Below are 18,372 nucleotides of genomic sequence, written 5' to 3'. Positions count from 1 at the left end.
CACCTTGTATTAGTATCGTACATTTGTTATAATTCATGAAACAACATTCTTATACCTGTACTATTAACTATACAGTGCATTGTCTACAATAGGGTTCACTGTGTTGTACAGTCCAGTAAAATTATACACCAATCTTTTAATTTTTACTCTAATAATACATACATCCTAAAGTTTCTCCTTTTAACTACATTCACCTCTGTAGTTCAGTGCTGTTGATTACACTCAGAATAATGTGCTAACACCACCACCATCCATTTCCAAACCTTTACCATCAACCTAAAGAGAAATTCTATACAAGTTAAGCATCAACTACCCATTCTTTTACCCCAATCTATCTCCTGGTAACTCATATTCTAGATTCTAACTCTATGAGCTTGCTTATTATAATTAGTTCATCAGTGAGATCATACATTATTTGTCCTTTTGTGTCTGGCTTATTTCACTCAGCATAATGTTCTCAAGGTTTATCCATGTTGTCACATGCATAAGGACTTCCTTCTTAATTACGGCTGAATAATATTCCATTGAAATGTATATACCACATTTTGTTGATCTGTTCATCAGTTGATGGACGCTTGGGTTGCTTCCATCCTTTGGCAATTCTGAATAATGCTACATTGAACATTGGTGTATAAATATTAGTCTGAGTCCCTCTTTTCAGTTCTTCTGGGTATATACCTAGTGAAGGGATTGCCGGATCATATAGTAATTCTATACTTAGCTTCCTGAGGAACTGCCAAACTATCTTCCACAAGTGGCTGCACCATTTTACATTCCCACCAGCAATAAATGAGTGTTCCTATTTTTCCGCAGCTCTCCAAAACTTGTAGGTTTGTTTTTAAAAAATAATGGCCGTTCTAGTGGGTGTGAAATGATATCTCATTGTGGTTTTGATTTTTATTTTGTTAAAAGCTGGTGATGTTAAGTACCTTTTCATGTGCTTTTTAGCCATTTATATTTCCTCTTTGGAGAAACATCTATTCTTTTGCCCATTTTTAATTTTTTTTTTTTTTTTTGTCTTGTTCATCTTGAGTTGTAGGATTTCTTTATATATTCTGGATATTAAACCCTTATCAGATATGTGGTTTCCAAATATTTTCTCCCATTTGGTAAGTTGTCTTTTCACTTTCATAACTGAGTCCTTTGATGCACAAAAGTTATTAATTTTGTGGAGGTCCCATTTATCTATTTTTTTTCTTTCATTGCTTGTGCTTTGGCTGTAAAGTCTAAGAAAACATTGCCTAGAATAACACCTTGAAGACACTTCTCTATGTTTCCTTCTAGGAGTTTTATATTCCTAGTTCTTATATTTAGGTCTTTGATCCATTGTGAGCCATTTGATCCATTTATAAAAGCTGTGAGACAGATAATATCGATCCTTAGGCCCGTACCATGCTGTTTTGACCACTGTTCTCCAACTTCATTCTTCTTTTTCAAGATGTTTTTGACTGTTCAGGGTACCTTACCTTTCCAAATAATTTTGTTAATTGACTTTTCCATTTCTGCAAAGTAGGCTGCTGAAATTTTGATTGGGATTGCATTGAATCTGTAATCAATTTGAGTAGAATTGACATCATAACAATGTTTAATTTTCCAATCCACAAATACGCAATGTCCTTCTATTTCTTTCAGTCTTCAGTTTCTTTTTGCAATTTTTTCTGTGTACAGGTCCCTTACATCCTTGGTTAAATTTATTCCTGGATATTTGATTCTTGTAGTTGCTATTTTAAATGGATTTTTTTTTTCTTGATTTCCTCCTCAGATTGTTACTAGTGTATAGAAACACACTGGTTTTGGTGGGTTGATCTCTTTTCCCACCACTTTGCCTTACTCATTTATTATCTCTAGTAGCTTTTTATAGATTTTTCAGGGCTTTTTATATATAGGATCATGTCATCTGCAAATAGGGAAAGTTTTACTTCTTCCTTTACAATTTCAATGTCTTTTATTTCTTTTTCTTCCCTAAGGGCTCCAGCTAGAACTTCCAGCAGAATACTGAATAACAATAGGCATAGTGAGCATCCTTTCAGATGCCCCGATCTTAGAGGGAAAGCTTTCATTCTCTTGCCACGGAGTGCAATCTTAGCTGTGGGTTTTTCATATATGTCCTTCATCATGTTGAGGAAGTTTCCTTATATTCCTATTTTTCAAAGTGTTTTTATCAAGAAAGAAAGCAGGATTTTGTCAAAAGCCTTTTCTGCATCAATCAAGATGGTCATGTGGTTTTTCTCCTTCATTTTGTTACTGTTGTGTATTACATTAATTAATTTTCTTATGCTGAACCACCCTTGCATACCTGGAATAAAATCCACTTGATAATGGTGTATAATTCTTTTAATGACTGTTGTATTTAATATGCAAGTTTTTTTGTTGAGGATTTTTGCATCTATATTCATATGAGAAATTGGTCTGAAATTTTCTTTTCTTGTATCTTTCTTTATGTGGCTTTGATATTAGGGTGAGGTTGACCTCATAGAATGAGTAAGTAGTGTTCCCTCCTGTTCAATTTTTTGGAAGAGTTTGAACACAATTGGTATTAATTCTTCTTGGAATGATTGGTGGAATTCACCTGTGAACACATCTGGTCCTGGGCTTTTCTTTGTTGGGAGATTTTTGAGGACTGATTCAGCCTCTTTATTTTTAATTGATCTGTTGAGGTCTTCTATTTCTTCTAGAGTCAGTGTATGTCATTCATGTGTTTCAGAGTTTGTCCCTTTCATCTAGATTGTCTAATTTGTTGGCATACAGTTGCTTCTAGTATTCTCTTATGATCCTTTTTATTTCTGTGGTATCTGGAGTATGTCCTACTCTCATTTCTGATTTTATTTATTTACATTGTCTCTATTTTTTTCTTTGTCTGTCTAGCTAAAGGTTTGCCAATTTTATCGCTCTTTTCAAAGAACCATCTTTTCATTTTGTTGATTCTATTTTTTTATTCTTAATTCCATTTCTTTCTGCTCAAATCTTTGTTATTTCTTTACTTCTGATTGCTTTGGGCCTAGTTTGCTGTTCTTCTTCTAGTACCTCAAGGTACGCAGTTAGGTCTCGGTGTTATCTCTTTTTTCTTTTTTTTTAATGTAGGCATTTAGGGCTATAAATGTATTTCTCAACACAGCCTTCAATGCATCCCATAAGTTTTGATAGGTAGTGTTCTCCTTTTCATTCATCTCAAGAAATTTATTGATTTCCCTTGTATATCCTGCTGTTTTGGGATACAAAGTTCTGTATATGTCTGTTAGGTCTAGATCATTTATCCTATTATTCAAGAACTGTGTTTCCTTATTGATCCTCTTTCTAAATGTTTTATTGATGAGAGTAGTGTATTTAAGTCTCCAACTATTATGGTAAGGAAGTATATTTCTCCCTTCATTTTTGCCAGTCTTTGCCTCATGTTTTGGGGCAATATGGTTAGGTTCATGTTCTGGTTTGCTAAAGCTGACAGCATGCAACATACCAAAATGGACCAGCTTTTAACAATGGGAATTTATTAGTTCTAAGGCCATGAAAATGTACAAATTAAGGCATCAAGGCATAGACTTCTTTCCTCATAGAAGGCATCCAGGGTTCCTCTGTCACATGGGAAGGCACATGGTGACATCTGCTTGTCCTTCTCCTGGGTTCTGGTTTCAAAATGGCTTTCTCCAAAATGTCTCTGGGTGTTTTTTCTCTAAGCATCTCTCTCTTTCTTCAAAATGTCTCTGCCTTTTATCATCTCATAGAGGGGACCAGTAATCTAATTAAGAGCCACCTTGAATGGGTGGGGTCACATGTCTATGGAACTAATCTAATCAAAAGTTCCCGCTCACAATTGGGTGGGTCACATCTTCATAGAAACAACCTAATCAAAAGATCTCACCCCCAATAGGTTTGCCCCCACAAGAGTGAATTAAAGGAACATGGTTTTTTCACAGGGTACATAACAGGTTCAAACCAGCACAATGCATAAGTATTCATGACTGTTATTTCTTCTTGGTGGATTGCCCCCTTTATTAATATATAGTATCCTTCATTGCCTCTTATATTGCATTTGAAATCTATTTTATCTAATATTAGTATAGTTACCCCAGCTCTCTTTTGGTTACTGTTTGCATGCAATATCTTTTCCCATCCTTTCACTTTCAACCTATTTGTTTCTTTGGGTCTAAGCTGAGTCTCTTGTATACAATGTGTGTTGGATCATGCTTTTTTTTAATCCATTCTGCCTATGTCTTCTGATTGGGAGTTTAGTCCACTAACATTCAGTGTTATTATGTAAAGGCATTACTTACTTCAGCCATTTTAACCTTTGGTTTTTATATGTCATGTCTTTTTTGTCTTTCTCTCTTTTTTTTAATCCTTTATTTACCTTTACTGATAATCATTTCTTCACGTTATTCCAGGACACTCCCTCCTGTCTTTTCTTTTCCACTTGCAGAACTCCATTCTATATTTCTTTTTGGGCAAGTCTCTTGATGAAACTTTCTCAGTTTCCATTTATCTCTGAATATTTTAAACTCTCCCTCATTTTTGAAGGACAGTTTTTCCAGATAAAGAATTTTGGGCTGGCAGTTTTTTCTCTTTCAGTGCTTTAAATACTGTATATCATACCACTGCCTTTTTGCCTCCATGGTTTCTGATGAGAAATTGGAGCTTAGTCTTGTTGCTGATCCCTTGCATATGACAAATCATTTTCTCTTGCTACTTTCAGAATTCTCTATTTATCTTTGTGTTTTGACATTCTGATTAGTATATGTTTTGGAGTAAGTCTACTAGTATTTGTTTTGTTTAGAGTACGTTGTACTTCTTGGGCATATATATTTATGTTTTTCAACATAGTAAGGAAATTTTCAGCTATTGTTTCCTCAAATATTCTTTCTGCCCCTTTTCCTTTTTTTTCTCCTTCTGGGATATCCATGACATGCATGTTTGCACACTTTGTGCTGTCACTCAAATCTCTGAGACACTGCTTCATTTTTTCTATCTTTTTCTCCATCTGTTCTTCTGTCTATAAGATTTCAATTGTTCTATCTTCTATCTCACCGATTCTTTCTTCTGCCTGTTCATATCTGCTGTTGTATGCATCTAGTGCATTAATCTCTTCTATTGTGCTTTTCATCCTGATAATTTCTGTTATTTTTCTTTTTATACTTTCAAATTCTTTATGCTTGCACAATGTCTTCCTAATATCCTTTATCTCTTTTTCCATATTTTCCTCCTTGAATTGATATAGCAGTTTTGTTTGAACAGTTTTAATTAGTTGTTCCAAATTCAGTGTCTCTGCTGAAGTTTTAATCTGTTCCCTTGACTGGGCCATATCTTTTTCTTTGTTAGTACGGCTTGTAATTTTTTTACTGATGTCTAGTCATCTGATTAGCTTGATGAGTTTACTCTGAAGGTCAGCTTCTTTCTCTTGCTTGGGTTTTATTGTTAATTGATTTTGTGGCAAGGCTCTTCTTTTATGCTTAATCAGCTTTTTTCTAGACCTTTAGAACAGCCCATGTTTATCTGATCAGTTTTTCAGCTCTTCTTCTTCTGTTTCCTGCCCTGGATATGTGGTATAATTTCTGAGATTGCACTTTTTGTATGGTTGTTTCACCTCCAGGAGAGTGCTTCCTTTTCTCGTTGCCTTCTTCAGGAATCATTTTCTGTTCTGTTTGTTTTTGTGCAGAATTTTCTGCCCCACTCATATGATTTGTTTAATTTCTCTCCACCATACTCAGTGCCCCATTTTCTATGCAATTTCCAGTTCTGGGAAACTCTTGTGTTACAACAGTTCAATTTAACCCTCTACCCCTTTTTATCTCTCTCCCTGGAGCTTTTCTGCCTCCAGTCTCCTCTTTTTAGGGTATCCTGCCCTGGGGAACAAGATGGGGTTAGTCCAGAAAGGTGAGTCACTCCAGAAAAGTCCGTTTTGGTTTTGTTAGTCCAGCCAACAGAGACTAGATTGATTGAGTGCCCCACTTTCCAGCCATGGCTTCTCTTATTGCAACCACCCCTGAGGGTGGAGGGCCTTATGCAGGCAGCACTCTCAAGTGGCTTGTATTCCACCCTGGGTCTCTGTGGACTTAGGATTTGGTACCTGCATATATGTGGGGTCTTAGCAGTCTCCAGCAAGTGGCTCTAAAGTCTGTGACCATGGTGGGAGGGAGGGACCAGCCTCTCTGTCTCTGAGGAACTTCCAAGTTATGTGGGACTGGGTGAGGGGATGGAATGGAACCTGCAGTCTCAGATGGCAATTTCCTACCTGATATTTTTCTTTTTCTTCATTTCAGCATTTGTGATTCCTTCTCTAGTCCCTGTTGTCCTCCAGAGTTTTAAGGAAGTGGGATTGTCTTTTTATTTGCTGAATCTCTGGAGAGGTATTTTCAAGGGATGTCTTATATCACCATGTTGATCATGTCCTCCATTTGTGACAATATTTTTAATTTGCTTTGGTAACATGTGCCTTGGACAATTGAAGTTGAATAATGATTGGTATAGTACAGGCAAAGCATTTATTTGTTTGGAATTGTAATCGACATATCAGACATTTTGAGAACCTGTAGCATAGTTTCAAGTTCTTATTTTTTAGGAGGATTACTCAATCTCTGCCGTACGATTGTGCCTTTTTGTAAATGTTTGCTGCTAATTCATCTTAATTGTGTGATTCCACAGTAATATTTAATCAGCATTCTAGGTCCTCTAGCTATTTATATGACTCTAAGGACAAGCGATAAAATAAAGAATAAAGAAAAGTAAAATTTAAGTATTGAATTTTCTAAATGCTCAAGAAATATATTAATTTAATAGTTATCCTTTTAATGTTATCCATAAAGTTATATTTTACATTTTATTTACTTTAATTCTACATAGTACAGTTGTTATAGGATATCTTGTGTGTTTCTCTAAATTCTCTTCTATTTTTTTTTTTACAGTTATTGGCTGACAAATAAAGTTCCTATCAAAAGACCCAGCACAGGTCTCCTCATGTACACACTTGCCACACGATTCTGTGATGAAATTCATCTCTATGGATTCTGGCCTTTCCCTAAGGATTTGAATGGAAAAGTGGTCAAATATCATTACTATGATGACTTAAAATATAGGTACTTTTCTAATGCAAGTCCCCATAGAATGCCATTAGAATTCAAGACATTAAATGTGCTGCATAATAGAGGAGCTCTAAAACTTACAACAGGAAAGTGTGTAAAGCAATAAAGCACATTTAAAAGCAAACAGGACTGAAATGCACTTCTTTTCTGAAGATGCTTCCCAAGATTTGAAAATAGGATCCTAACCAAGGCTGAGTTTCAGCATCCACCAAGCAACTGAAAGGTTTATCAAGGACATTATGAAAAATCCATTACCAGCTGATGAAATGCCTGCAAAGTGCTCTAAAAATTAAATATTTTGACTTCAAGGGTCCTAGTAAGTGCCACTTCCACTGAGAACACAGCTTGAATGTATAAAATCAGTAGTGTTTACAAGATCCAACAATGCATTCATCATTAGTCAAAAAAAGCAAATATGTTCATCACTGTTGGGCTGCGACTGCAAAGCCAAGCTCATTAGAAGAGGAAAACCCAGGAACACAACTTAGCCGTTGGGGAAATCAAACCATCCCTGAAAGCAGAAATAATGATGGAGACAGTTTGAGGAGTGAAATCCATAAGATTAAACAACTCAAGCAAATGCCTTCAGTCAGGACTCTTGAGTCTGATCTTGAATTTTATGTTGTTTGTTTATGTTTTTGTTTCCTTTCTGGAATCTCTTTTGATTTGGGAATTAGGGTGCTTAAAATCCTTTCTAAGATAAATATGAATGAGATAAATAATCTTTAAATAATCATTTTTTAAGTTCTTATTTCTTAAAGAGCAATCACACAAAGACTTTTAAAAGAAAGTTTTATTTTGCAAACTCTAAACCTCTGGAATTTTTTTTTTTTTTTTTTTTTTTTGAGGATGTAGAAAGTACCAGCTAAATTGTACCACTGATAATCTTGTGCCATTCTAAAGAAAGGATGTTCCATGTCATGTGAGACAGTAAAATTAACAGAAAAGTGTATTTTTGGTACCAAAGATTATACTGATGCTTCTACACAACAAATTATTCTTTCATGAAAATAATATATTAATAAGATACTATTATGCTACTAATGTGAAGCTTGTCTCTAAATATTTTAATTTTTCTAAACTCAAACTTTATTTTTATTTGAATGAAGACTTGTATAATTTGACATTTCATAATAATTTTGTGGAATCATTTTCCCCTTTAGAATTAAAGTCTGATAGAGCTGAAATATGACTTCCCCTTCTTTGATATTCCCCTTATTATTCAAATGGACACATTGTATGCTTTTTACAACATTGTTAAATTTCTTAGTGCAGAAATAATATCATCAATAGAGTGTTGGTTCCAGAGCAGAGGTGATTAATTTTAAGAGGTTGACAATGAGAATGTGTCACATATTTTGCACTTGAAATGAATTAAATTTACCAATATTTTTCTGTAGTCAGATTTAGTCACATTATCACATTAATATGTTTTTAAAATAAAAACATTACATTATTAATAAAATAAAGTGACATTAAAATTTTAATATATAACAGAATTGACCAATATGCCAGTTTTCTGGTACTTACCCTATGTTGGTAGATAATTCTGATGGTAAATTTTTTCTTTAGAAATAGAAAAGCAGAAGCACTGCATTCCCACTTCTACTCTTGGCCTGAAGCAAATTATATAACTTCTTGTTTCTTAGGGAAGGCAGTCTGAGGAAAGAAAAAATAGCATGGGAAAAAAAAAAAAAATATATATATATATATATATATATATATATATAGTATAATTCTCAATGATTTTAATAATATGTGGTATTATTTTTAAATATATAGCAGAACCTTGGGTTACAAAGGATTATATTTTCTGAGAACTCATGTGCCTCTCAGAAAACAAAATAGAATGCATAAAGGAGATGCATGACTAAAAATGGGCACAAAACTGATGTACTTTTATGATTGAACCACTTACCTATTTTGGTTTTTAGAAGAATTAGGCACATACTCCGAATGTAAAGTTGAAGAGTTCCTTCTAGTAGGACCCATAAATGGGCCCATTTAACCCATAAAAGGGCATAAGGAACCATGACAAACCCAAAGTAGGTGATTTATAGAACCTTGATTTTGACTAATTGCAGTTGATAAGTTGGTCCAGAGGCTCTTGATTTAAATTCAATAGAAGCCTAGAAGTTGCAAGTAAATAAATTCTTAAAGGTAAAATCCATCTGGGCACTCATTCAAAGTATGTCTTAAAAAGCAGCAGTGAGGCACCCTGTCATTTTTACTGCTTTTTCAACAAATGTATTTAAACAATTTTAAATGCCACAGTAAAGCATCCCCGCCATCCACTGTTCTGTGCATTGTTGTTGATCTCATTATACATTGAGTAGTGCCTTTTTAGCTATTTCACATTGCTTTGTTGCCCTATGCTTTGTGTTCTCCAAATGCTTTGCCCAGTTCTGAAAATGTCCTGCATCAAAAAGGGCTTCAGTATCGACTGAGACTACTTTTGTTCATCTCAGGGAACTTTCATTACTCTAGAATGAGTTCAAGTAAAGGCATTTAGCATTCAAAGAAGACAAACTGTATAAGACCATTTCATTCCTTATTGTGTACCTCTCCATCTGCCCTCTTCCTTTGCTCTGTGCTAAGACCTTCTTGTAAGGAAAGGACAAGGAGATCATTGAAGGCTGACAGCAAGAATAAGAAAGAGAATTGCGATTTAACCCATAAGGGGTCATGAGGAACAATGACAAAATCAAATTATAAATACATACTGAAAATATCTGGGTTTTTTTTTTCTTTTGTGAATAACATATGTTGGAAAATTATTTTTTTTTTCTTTTTCACTATTTATAACTGGCAATGTTCAGGCAGCTGATTATAAATTATTCCTGTCCTTTAGACAACATATTTGTTACTGTGCTGTTGACATGAATAGGCCATGGAATCATTATCATCAGTATCTAGCCTGCTCTACAATTAATAGTAAGTTGCTAAAATAAGAAAATGGATCAGTAACAGATTTTCTTGGCAAATCTAATGATTCAGCCACAGGACTGATGAAATTATTGTGGAAGTTTTTTTTTTCTCTCTGAAAGAGGTGCTGGACATTCAAATGTCTTCATATATTGTGTATCATATGAATTGTATATCAATTGCTAATGGGTATTTCTACATATATGCTTACAGAAGCAATCTATTTAAACAATGCTATGGGTAATGTACATACCAACTAGTTAGTAACCTACTGCACAGGAAAGGAGGGTGAACAAAGTTATTTATTTCAAATTGAGCCAGTTAATCATAATGCACATAATGTGTTATTTGGTTTGCAAAAGAACTGTTTTCACATGGTTATTGTAGGGAGTATCTATAATTGTGGAAGGAATGTGGAAAGAGTTATGTATATTTAGTGGTTATCTCTAAAAGTTTGGATGTTTTACCATCACCCATTATCCATAGATCGATGTTTTAAAAATTGAGTGAGTGAAGAATATTGTTCATATTGAGGAAAGTCTGAATAAATCCCACCTAGAAATAGATATTTTATTATATATGTGCTATAGGTATATCTATATAGTACAAATAGACATGTGTGATGCATATATACAATGTTATATATATATATATATATATATATATGTATCTGTGTGTATACGCACAGGGTCTGTAATATACACACACTCAATTTGTATAATATCTTCAGGGTCTATACTGTGAACCACTGGAGTTTACATCATTTTAGAATAAAGAAGTTCTTTTGAGACTTCAGTTACTAAACCTGCTTTAAGAGGGAACTACTTCAAAACTGATTTCTATGTTGTTCATTGTGAGAGTTACAATAAGGGTAGAGTATGCCCAAAACTTAAAAAAAAAAAAAAATTGTCTTCAAGCTGGCAATGTATTGAGTTGTGGTTTCCAGATTGCGGCTTCAGGCCTTGTTTCTCATTTAAGTAGCACTTTTTAATAAATACCATTTCTTTGTGTAGGCAAAAGCACAAGTGTTTCAAATGTATATAACAGGAAAAAGAAAAGAGTTTACAGAGATTGCATTGCTGCACAGGATAATTGCTACTGAGTATTTCTTATACCATTTGTGGAGTTGAAGGTTATGGTATATTCCATCAGGTTCATTCTGTTCAACACTGTTTCCCTATTGCTTGTGCATAGCACTTGGGTATTACTGTTTTACCATTTGTAAAATTGTAAAATAAATTAATTTTTTTTTTTCAATATTTCTCCTATCTCTTATATCTAAGCCCTCGGTTCCACTTTACGTGTCGACTATCAGATGGCCATTTTTAACAAGCTTTTGCTAGTGCAGTTGTCTTTCTCCTCCCTCAGACCCAGCCATTGGTACACTTGTGGCAAATTATTTCATTTAAAATGTGTTCCTGGGAATGTGAACAATATCCAAAGCCCAGTAAATGTGAAGAAGTCCTTTACAATGTTCTGAGTGTTTCATTCTATCTGTGGTTGAGGGAATGAAATGTTACACACATTACAATCATTTATATTCAGTTCATAACTCCACTGGCTACACATCAGAGGACCACTTTAGTTTTATGGCTGAAGAGGCCCATAGTTCCTTATACACTGCACACTCTTACATCTGCTCTTTGCCCTTTGACTTGTGATTTCAACTGCTCTGTGGTCCCATTGCTCCTGTTTGCAGTTCACCTTCCAGGAGATGATTCTGAAAAAAATGCATGTTTACATATTCTGCCATGGCTTTCTAAAACTGGCAATTCTTTGTTTTCAGAGTCAACACCTTTTTTTGCAGAAATGATTAACTATAATTTCACGGTGTCTACTTTCAGCATTCTGCAATTTTGAAGTATTTGCTGGAGACCAACATTAAAGCATGAACAATGGTTAATGAATATGGATCTTCTTGATATTTGCATAGTTATATTTTACTTTCAAAGATCTGTATACAATGGGTCATTCCTCTCTATACCAGGAATATAATCATACTGCATAATGCAGATAACATTTTTGATTCAGGAAAGAGCTTTCTGGCCTTCATTCTGAGTTTTGGTGATTCTGAATCAATTTTCTAAAAGACAATGGTAAAAATGATTCATACTTAATGTCAATGATGATTTTATACTTATTATTTTAGAATAGAGTAAGTGTATTATTACATGAAATTGTGGACTGATTTTCTAAAATGTTTCCATTTAGCCTTGTTATTTTATATGAGAACCCAGTCCTTTCCAAAGTGTGCTCTGAAGGACATTATTCTTCAAGATGCTTTGCAAAAGAATGGTCTCTGCTCACATATTCCACAAAACTCTCTTGGATTCATAAGGCACTAGAGCCTATTGAAAACTCTGAGAAGTCTGGAAACAATGAAAAACAATTAAAACTTTTCTAATCAGAAATTCCCAATTGTATTGGATTGTTGAAGTTTTGATATACATGAAACTTATTTTAAGAAGTCCTGGAACATACTATTCTTTAAATCAAACATTTCACAGAATTAGAAACTGGATATACATTTCCATTTGCCTAATAATATACATGTCTATAATATACTACATGATTTATAATATAAATGTAAATTACATTATTCCATGCTTTCCCAATATTTTACACTATAATTTAAAATATAGGTGTCAAATGACCTACTCATTTTGATTAGGCAGGTCCTCTCCAGATAGTTTATGAGATTTGTATTCCTCTAAGCTTTATTAGTCTCTGGAGTAAATCAAACAAGCTCAATTCACAAGGGATGATACTCTTAATATAAAAGAGATTGAATACCCTTTCATAGTAACAGAAAATTCATAAGCCCAATCGAATCTCACCCTTCTCATTTTAACAAAACTTATATTGTCCTTATTTAGGCCAGTGACTTTGAATCAATTTCTAGGCCAAATACTGATGTAAATACTTTATAAATATTAACTGATTTAATCCTAGTAAAAAGCCTGTGAGGGTGTCATAAATATCCCCATTTTATACACAGAGATGTTAAATGGCTTGCCTGAGATCAGACAGTTCAGAAGTGAGAGAAACAGGCTGTGAAACTAAGCAGTCTGTCTGACTTCAGAGTCTGCCATCTTAACCATCACAGTGCTGCTTCTTACTGGCAACAACTTCCTTGGAAAACCAAGTTTGCAAATAAATGGCTATTTAATGACACAGAAATAAAGGTAAATATATAGGAGGGAAACATTGTTTAGTCCTTGGGAAAGTGTAATGAATGATTCTTGCCCCCAAATGAATCAATCATGTCCAATGACAAGAATATCTGTGCCTTCCAGATCTGTGTCTCTCCCTTGAAAGGTGCTGGATAAACACTGCCAATTCTTTCTCCAAACTCTTCTGGTTGTATTTTTTTCATACAAGCTGGACTGCCCTTGTATTAAAACCTGAAAGGTTATAGCTGTTTTCATTAAAGGTCAGTTATAAGGTTTCTATCCAAATGTTCTTACTGAAATTTGATGTTTCATTCATCTCCATTAGCAACTATTTACAGAAATCTCTTGAGGATGAATTTCTGCATTTTACTAAGCTCATCCATTTTGTTGATTTCTTATGAAGTTCTCTCTCTGAGTGCACATGGGAGTAAACTAATTTCCAAACGAAGGGGGTAGTCTAATGATTTCCCCTATTTACTGGTTTCATCAAGCATTAACCCATGACAGCCAAAAATAATCCCCAATATCAGAATGAAATTTTTTGTTTGATTCATTTTTAAAAGATAAAAGGTATTAGTCATTTAGTTGCTTATTCTGTATATCCCAAAGAACAAATTATGTGAAATAAATGAATGCTTATTTATGCATGTGTATATATATATATATATATATATATATATATGCACATACATATATATGTATAAATTTTTTTCTTCCAGATTGCCAATTTCTAACTCAATATCAAAGTAAATACAAAAGAACAGTAGTCCAGGACATGATCCACAAAAATGAGTTCTGTGAATGACAACTTCATGTATCTCCCTCTTGGAGATTCGGAAAACACATTGGTAGAGTACAGTATCTGAGAAATCTTACAATAAAGGAAGCAATTTATATTTAAAAAGCCATGTAAGATTGTTTAATAACTTTTATTAACTAATAAATTCATGTTCTACAGAACACATTTTGGACAATCCTTCTGTATATAACCAACAACATAAGAAAAAATTGCAAGTAAGAGCTTCACTTGCAAGAAATGATGCTTATTTTAGTTAATTTTTTTCACATAGATCAAAACATTTTTACAAATTATACTCCAAAATATGAAAAAATGTCTAAACTAATATTTTTATTTATTCTCTAAAAATTATCTATGAATTTTTAAATAAACGATTACTCTTCCAAAAGAGTAATCCTACAACAGCTACATTCTTAAGAGAAGTCTCAAACCTAAACTTTGTTGTTCATTCTAGGCAACACACAAATCATTTAGCTTTAAGGCACTGGCAACACAGGAAGAAAACAGAAAGTGTTAAGAGGTGCCAATTTGCATTTTCTAGACTAAGTCAGGATACTTTAGGAAGCTCGTTCTCTGCTTTGTCCAGTGACATCTTCCTCAGCTCCAGCCTCCCAAAACCACACAGGTGGGCTGACCAAGAGAGCACACCTGCCAGTGCTGCCAAAGTGTAAACACATTCAGCTGGTGACAGATGTTTTCCAGGAAAAATGACTATCACTGGAGTTGTTCTGCTTCGGATTCTATTACTTGATCCATGGTTGGCATAAGGTCTTTATGTCCAAATACATCATTTGTCTCTCAGGCATACAAAAATACCAGGGTGGGTACAGACTCAATCATTTGATATTTGCTGTGTACACATATCCTGAAGAATTGCTAAAGACTTACCTAATAAGTCAAGATCTCTTCTTTAGAGGTGTACTTTTATTTTGCTTATTTACTGAGCCTGTCAAAGGCAAAATATAAGGTTTGGTAGAAGAAAAAGAAGTATCTTTTCTTCTTTTCTATGAGCATTGATGTAATTCAAGTTAGTGGTCTTTTGACCTATTCTAATAATTGTCTGCATTCACAGTTCGCAGTCTACTTTTTATCGACAGTCTAGGCTTTCATTTATGGAGAAATTTTATTTAATTTTATAGGCCTTGAAGGCATGTTTTTCTTATGTGAGTTTATAAATTTGTTCAATTTACGTGCACTTGCAAATCTTGATGACATGAAAAATTTGCAAATACTTCATCTTATGAAATGGATACATTTATTCAACAAAAGTAAAACTATCTACTAGACACTCTCCTAAACCTCGTTATCAGAATTTAGATGGAAGAAATATGCAGGAAAATAAATAATCATATCTTCTGGTGACAGTGCTGTATTCAAGTTGTGCCCAAAGAGACAGGGGAGCAGAGAGGAGGCCCCTGGAGGGGACACCAATCTCAACCTATAAAAATGGAGAGTCAAAAAAGCATCTCCCAATTGGTGGCTACGGACCTGGGTGTTAAGTGACATCATTTATACAATTCAACAACCATTTATTGATTTGTCTTGAATTTGCACTGCCCAGAAGCTAGCAATGTTTACATCTCTGCAGCTTTATTTCAGTTTCTGCAATGATAACTAACACAGGAACTCTGATAATCTACGAGTACAGCAGCTGATTAGACAGGACACAGAGCAGAAGGTGCCAGAATTCCAGGAGAGACCCAGAGCTGGTGGAAGAGCTCCACTCTTTCTGGATAAATTTCCTCAGGCACATTCCTTGCAACCTTGAAATATCCTGAGGAAAGAACATACACCATGTTGATCATGCTCTGTAGTCATGATAAGCAACACTCCACTAACACCCAAAATCCCTAAACCAGAAACTGTGTTATGATTTTCTTTAGTAAGCTAAGCAGTCAGGTTTGAAAGAAATTAACTGCCTTTAAAGAAAAATGAAATTCCCGATAGTTCCTACTTATGGAAAATTTACAATTTTCATACCTCATCCTGACATGATTTCTCTAGAATCATACTTGAATCACAAGTCCACTCTAAACCAAGCACATTCCCCCCAGACCAAGTAAATGCAGACCTACTGAAATTGTCCATTGTACAATTCCCTTCACTCCAGATAGCATTGCTTTTTTAACTTTGTGTTTGCAGCTTGAAGGAAGGTACCGTAAGAGAAAATGCCTTGTACTTGATTCTGAGTAATGACTTTAAAATGACTTATTTTTATCTCATAATAGCAGTTTTCAAATTATCAAGATTTTTATGTTTGATTTTGGGATAATTTCAGAATCTGAAAATCTTCCTTCTTGAACTTTTAAAGTCAAGAATGTGAGCCTTCTAATAATATGTCCCATTCAATGACCACTCCTTCTCCTTGCTCCTCTGTAGGTTCCTTATCTTATGTCCTTCTGAAAAATGTAGTATTTCTCAAAGTTTTTTCTTCAGTCTTCTCCTTTTATCTCTCTTCCCAAAGATCTCATCTATTTAGACATTTTGTAAACTTTAGAGATGATATGAAAACTAAGGACTCTGTTCACAGAAAAATGTGCACATTCATATTATAATCTCATCTTAAAACACAGGTCAAAGGGACTTCCATGCAAATAGTTCATTTAGCAAATGATCCTAGGATGAAGACGTGATGAACCAGGGAAGCAAAACAGAAACAAGAGAGAAAGATCTGGTTTTTCAAGTTGACTGCTTCTGTGGGTAATGGGTGCTCCATCCCACTTGATCCATCTAAGGAACAATACAAGTATATCATAATTGTCCATTGAAGGGATGAAAGGAAGAATTAATTTATTATCAGTCTGCAGTTCTCAGAGTTTCCCCATGAGTCATTAACTCCCAAAACTTCTGAGTTTCACATGTGAATTCTAAGCTAGATTCTGCAGATGTCCCACATCACATGTCAGAGAAGCATCCAGGTGGTAAGCAAGACAGGCAATCTATGTTTGAAATGAGGCACTGTCTCTGCAACATTGTTTGCTGAATCAGTGACTGCAATCTGAAGAGAGGAAAAGAGGATGTGAGGTAGTGAACAAGGTGTTTAGTCCTTCTAGGGCACCACTCAAATAGGCTTGTAACCTCCAGTAATTCCCATCATAGCCAATTTTTCCAAACTGATAGATGACTACCAGCTTTACAAAAGACATTGTAAAAGAAGGGTAGTTTGGGAACTATACTCCATCAGTCATAAACGACCCCAAGTCATAATTGATATTCATCACCTCCTTCTTTCACCACCCACTTTAGTCTCCCCTCAATTCAGCTAGTGGGAACTTCCTTCCTGAGACTCACCCAAACCTTTACTCCAAGGAGTTTGAGCTTTTAGTTGACTTTCCCTTGGTGGACAATGATTGCTCCAATAGTCCATTCATATTTATTTATTTATGGGCATTAGACACTGAGAAACATTCAGTGTATCTTCTGGATTCCAGACATATCTTCTCCTCTCCTCATTAGGCAGCATCAGCTCTCACTGTCTCATGATTAGTGTCAACCACCTCTGCCAGTATGATAACTCCTTTCTTTCCTAGTAGTCCACTGGGATAAGGAGTACAAAATGATGAGTCAGTAATCTTAGCTTTAAGTTCAGTGGAATCTTATTGTATCCCCTGGAGGAAGCATTACGCATTGGAAAACAGGGATTCTCATCTGGCAAAGACTAAATTGTGAGTATAAGAAATACAAATTTCCAAAGTGGACCAATGAGTAATGGCAATAGGGCCAATGGTACTTTTATTACTTGTTTATGGGACCCAAGTTTTCTAGCTACTGGAGACAAAGTACTGTATATTGGTTATTAGCTTAATGCATATACATCTTAAAGGTTAGCAACTCAAACTTGCATAGTGTTTTGGCCCTGAATTGTCACATAGCTGCTCTGTAATATGTCATTCCATTTTCATATTAGGCTAGCATTTTGGGGTGATGAGAGATGTAATAATATAAGTGGATTGTTTGCATGGTAACAGTAATATGCACATTGCATCATCTTGTTTGCTCTACAATTGTCTGTCTGAGAAAATGTTGAACAGATCCCATTCCAATGAATCAGGAATTGTGTAAAACCTTAGATGGTAATGTTGACAGAAGCACTTTGTCTAGGAAAGCAAGTCCATATCCATAATTATGTCAATTATGGCAAGTTTGCTGCCTTTTCCAGGGTTGAAAAGGTCAGGTAGAATTTCAGTTTGACTCATTTCAGTGTGCCCCCGAGTCATTCAACATGAGTTGGTACGATAGTGACAGCCCACATTGTTTGCTGGCATTGACAGGTTGTCCATTCAGCAGCTGCAGTTGCTAATCAACTTTGGTGAGGGAGAAATTACACTGTTGGGTTTAAGCATAGTTCCATGCACACCACCATAGCCAATTTCTTCCTGGGTCTATTGTACAAACACTGTGGTTG

At 34.8% G+C, this 18,372-nt stretch overlaps 1 protein-coding gene across 1 annotated transcript in view; it reads left to right on the top strand.

Annotated features, from left to right (window-relative positions):
- ST8SIA4 (ST8 alpha-N-acetyl-neuraminide alpha-2,8-sialyltransferase 4) overlaps nt 1-11,252 on the top strand; it is a 103,616-nt gene extending 92,364 nt beyond the window's left edge. Inside the window, 1 exon segment of the mRNA XM_037801045.1 lies at nt 6,894-11,252. Within this exon segment, the coding sequence (XP_037656973.1) occupies nt 6,894-7,176 (283 nt within the window). The 3' untranslated portion in view covers nt 7,177-11,252.
- The last annotated feature ends 7,120 nt before the right edge of the window (nt 11,253-18,372 follow it).

The sequence above is a fragment of the Choloepus didactylus genome, chromosome 13 (assembly GCF_015220235.1).
Source record: "Choloepus didactylus isolate mChoDid1 chromosome 13, mChoDid1.pri, whole genome shotgun sequence".
NCBI lineage: Eukaryota > Metazoa > Chordata > Mammalia > Pilosa > Megalonychidae > Choloepus > Choloepus didactylus.
This window is presented reverse-complemented; position numbering and strand designations above follow the sequence as displayed.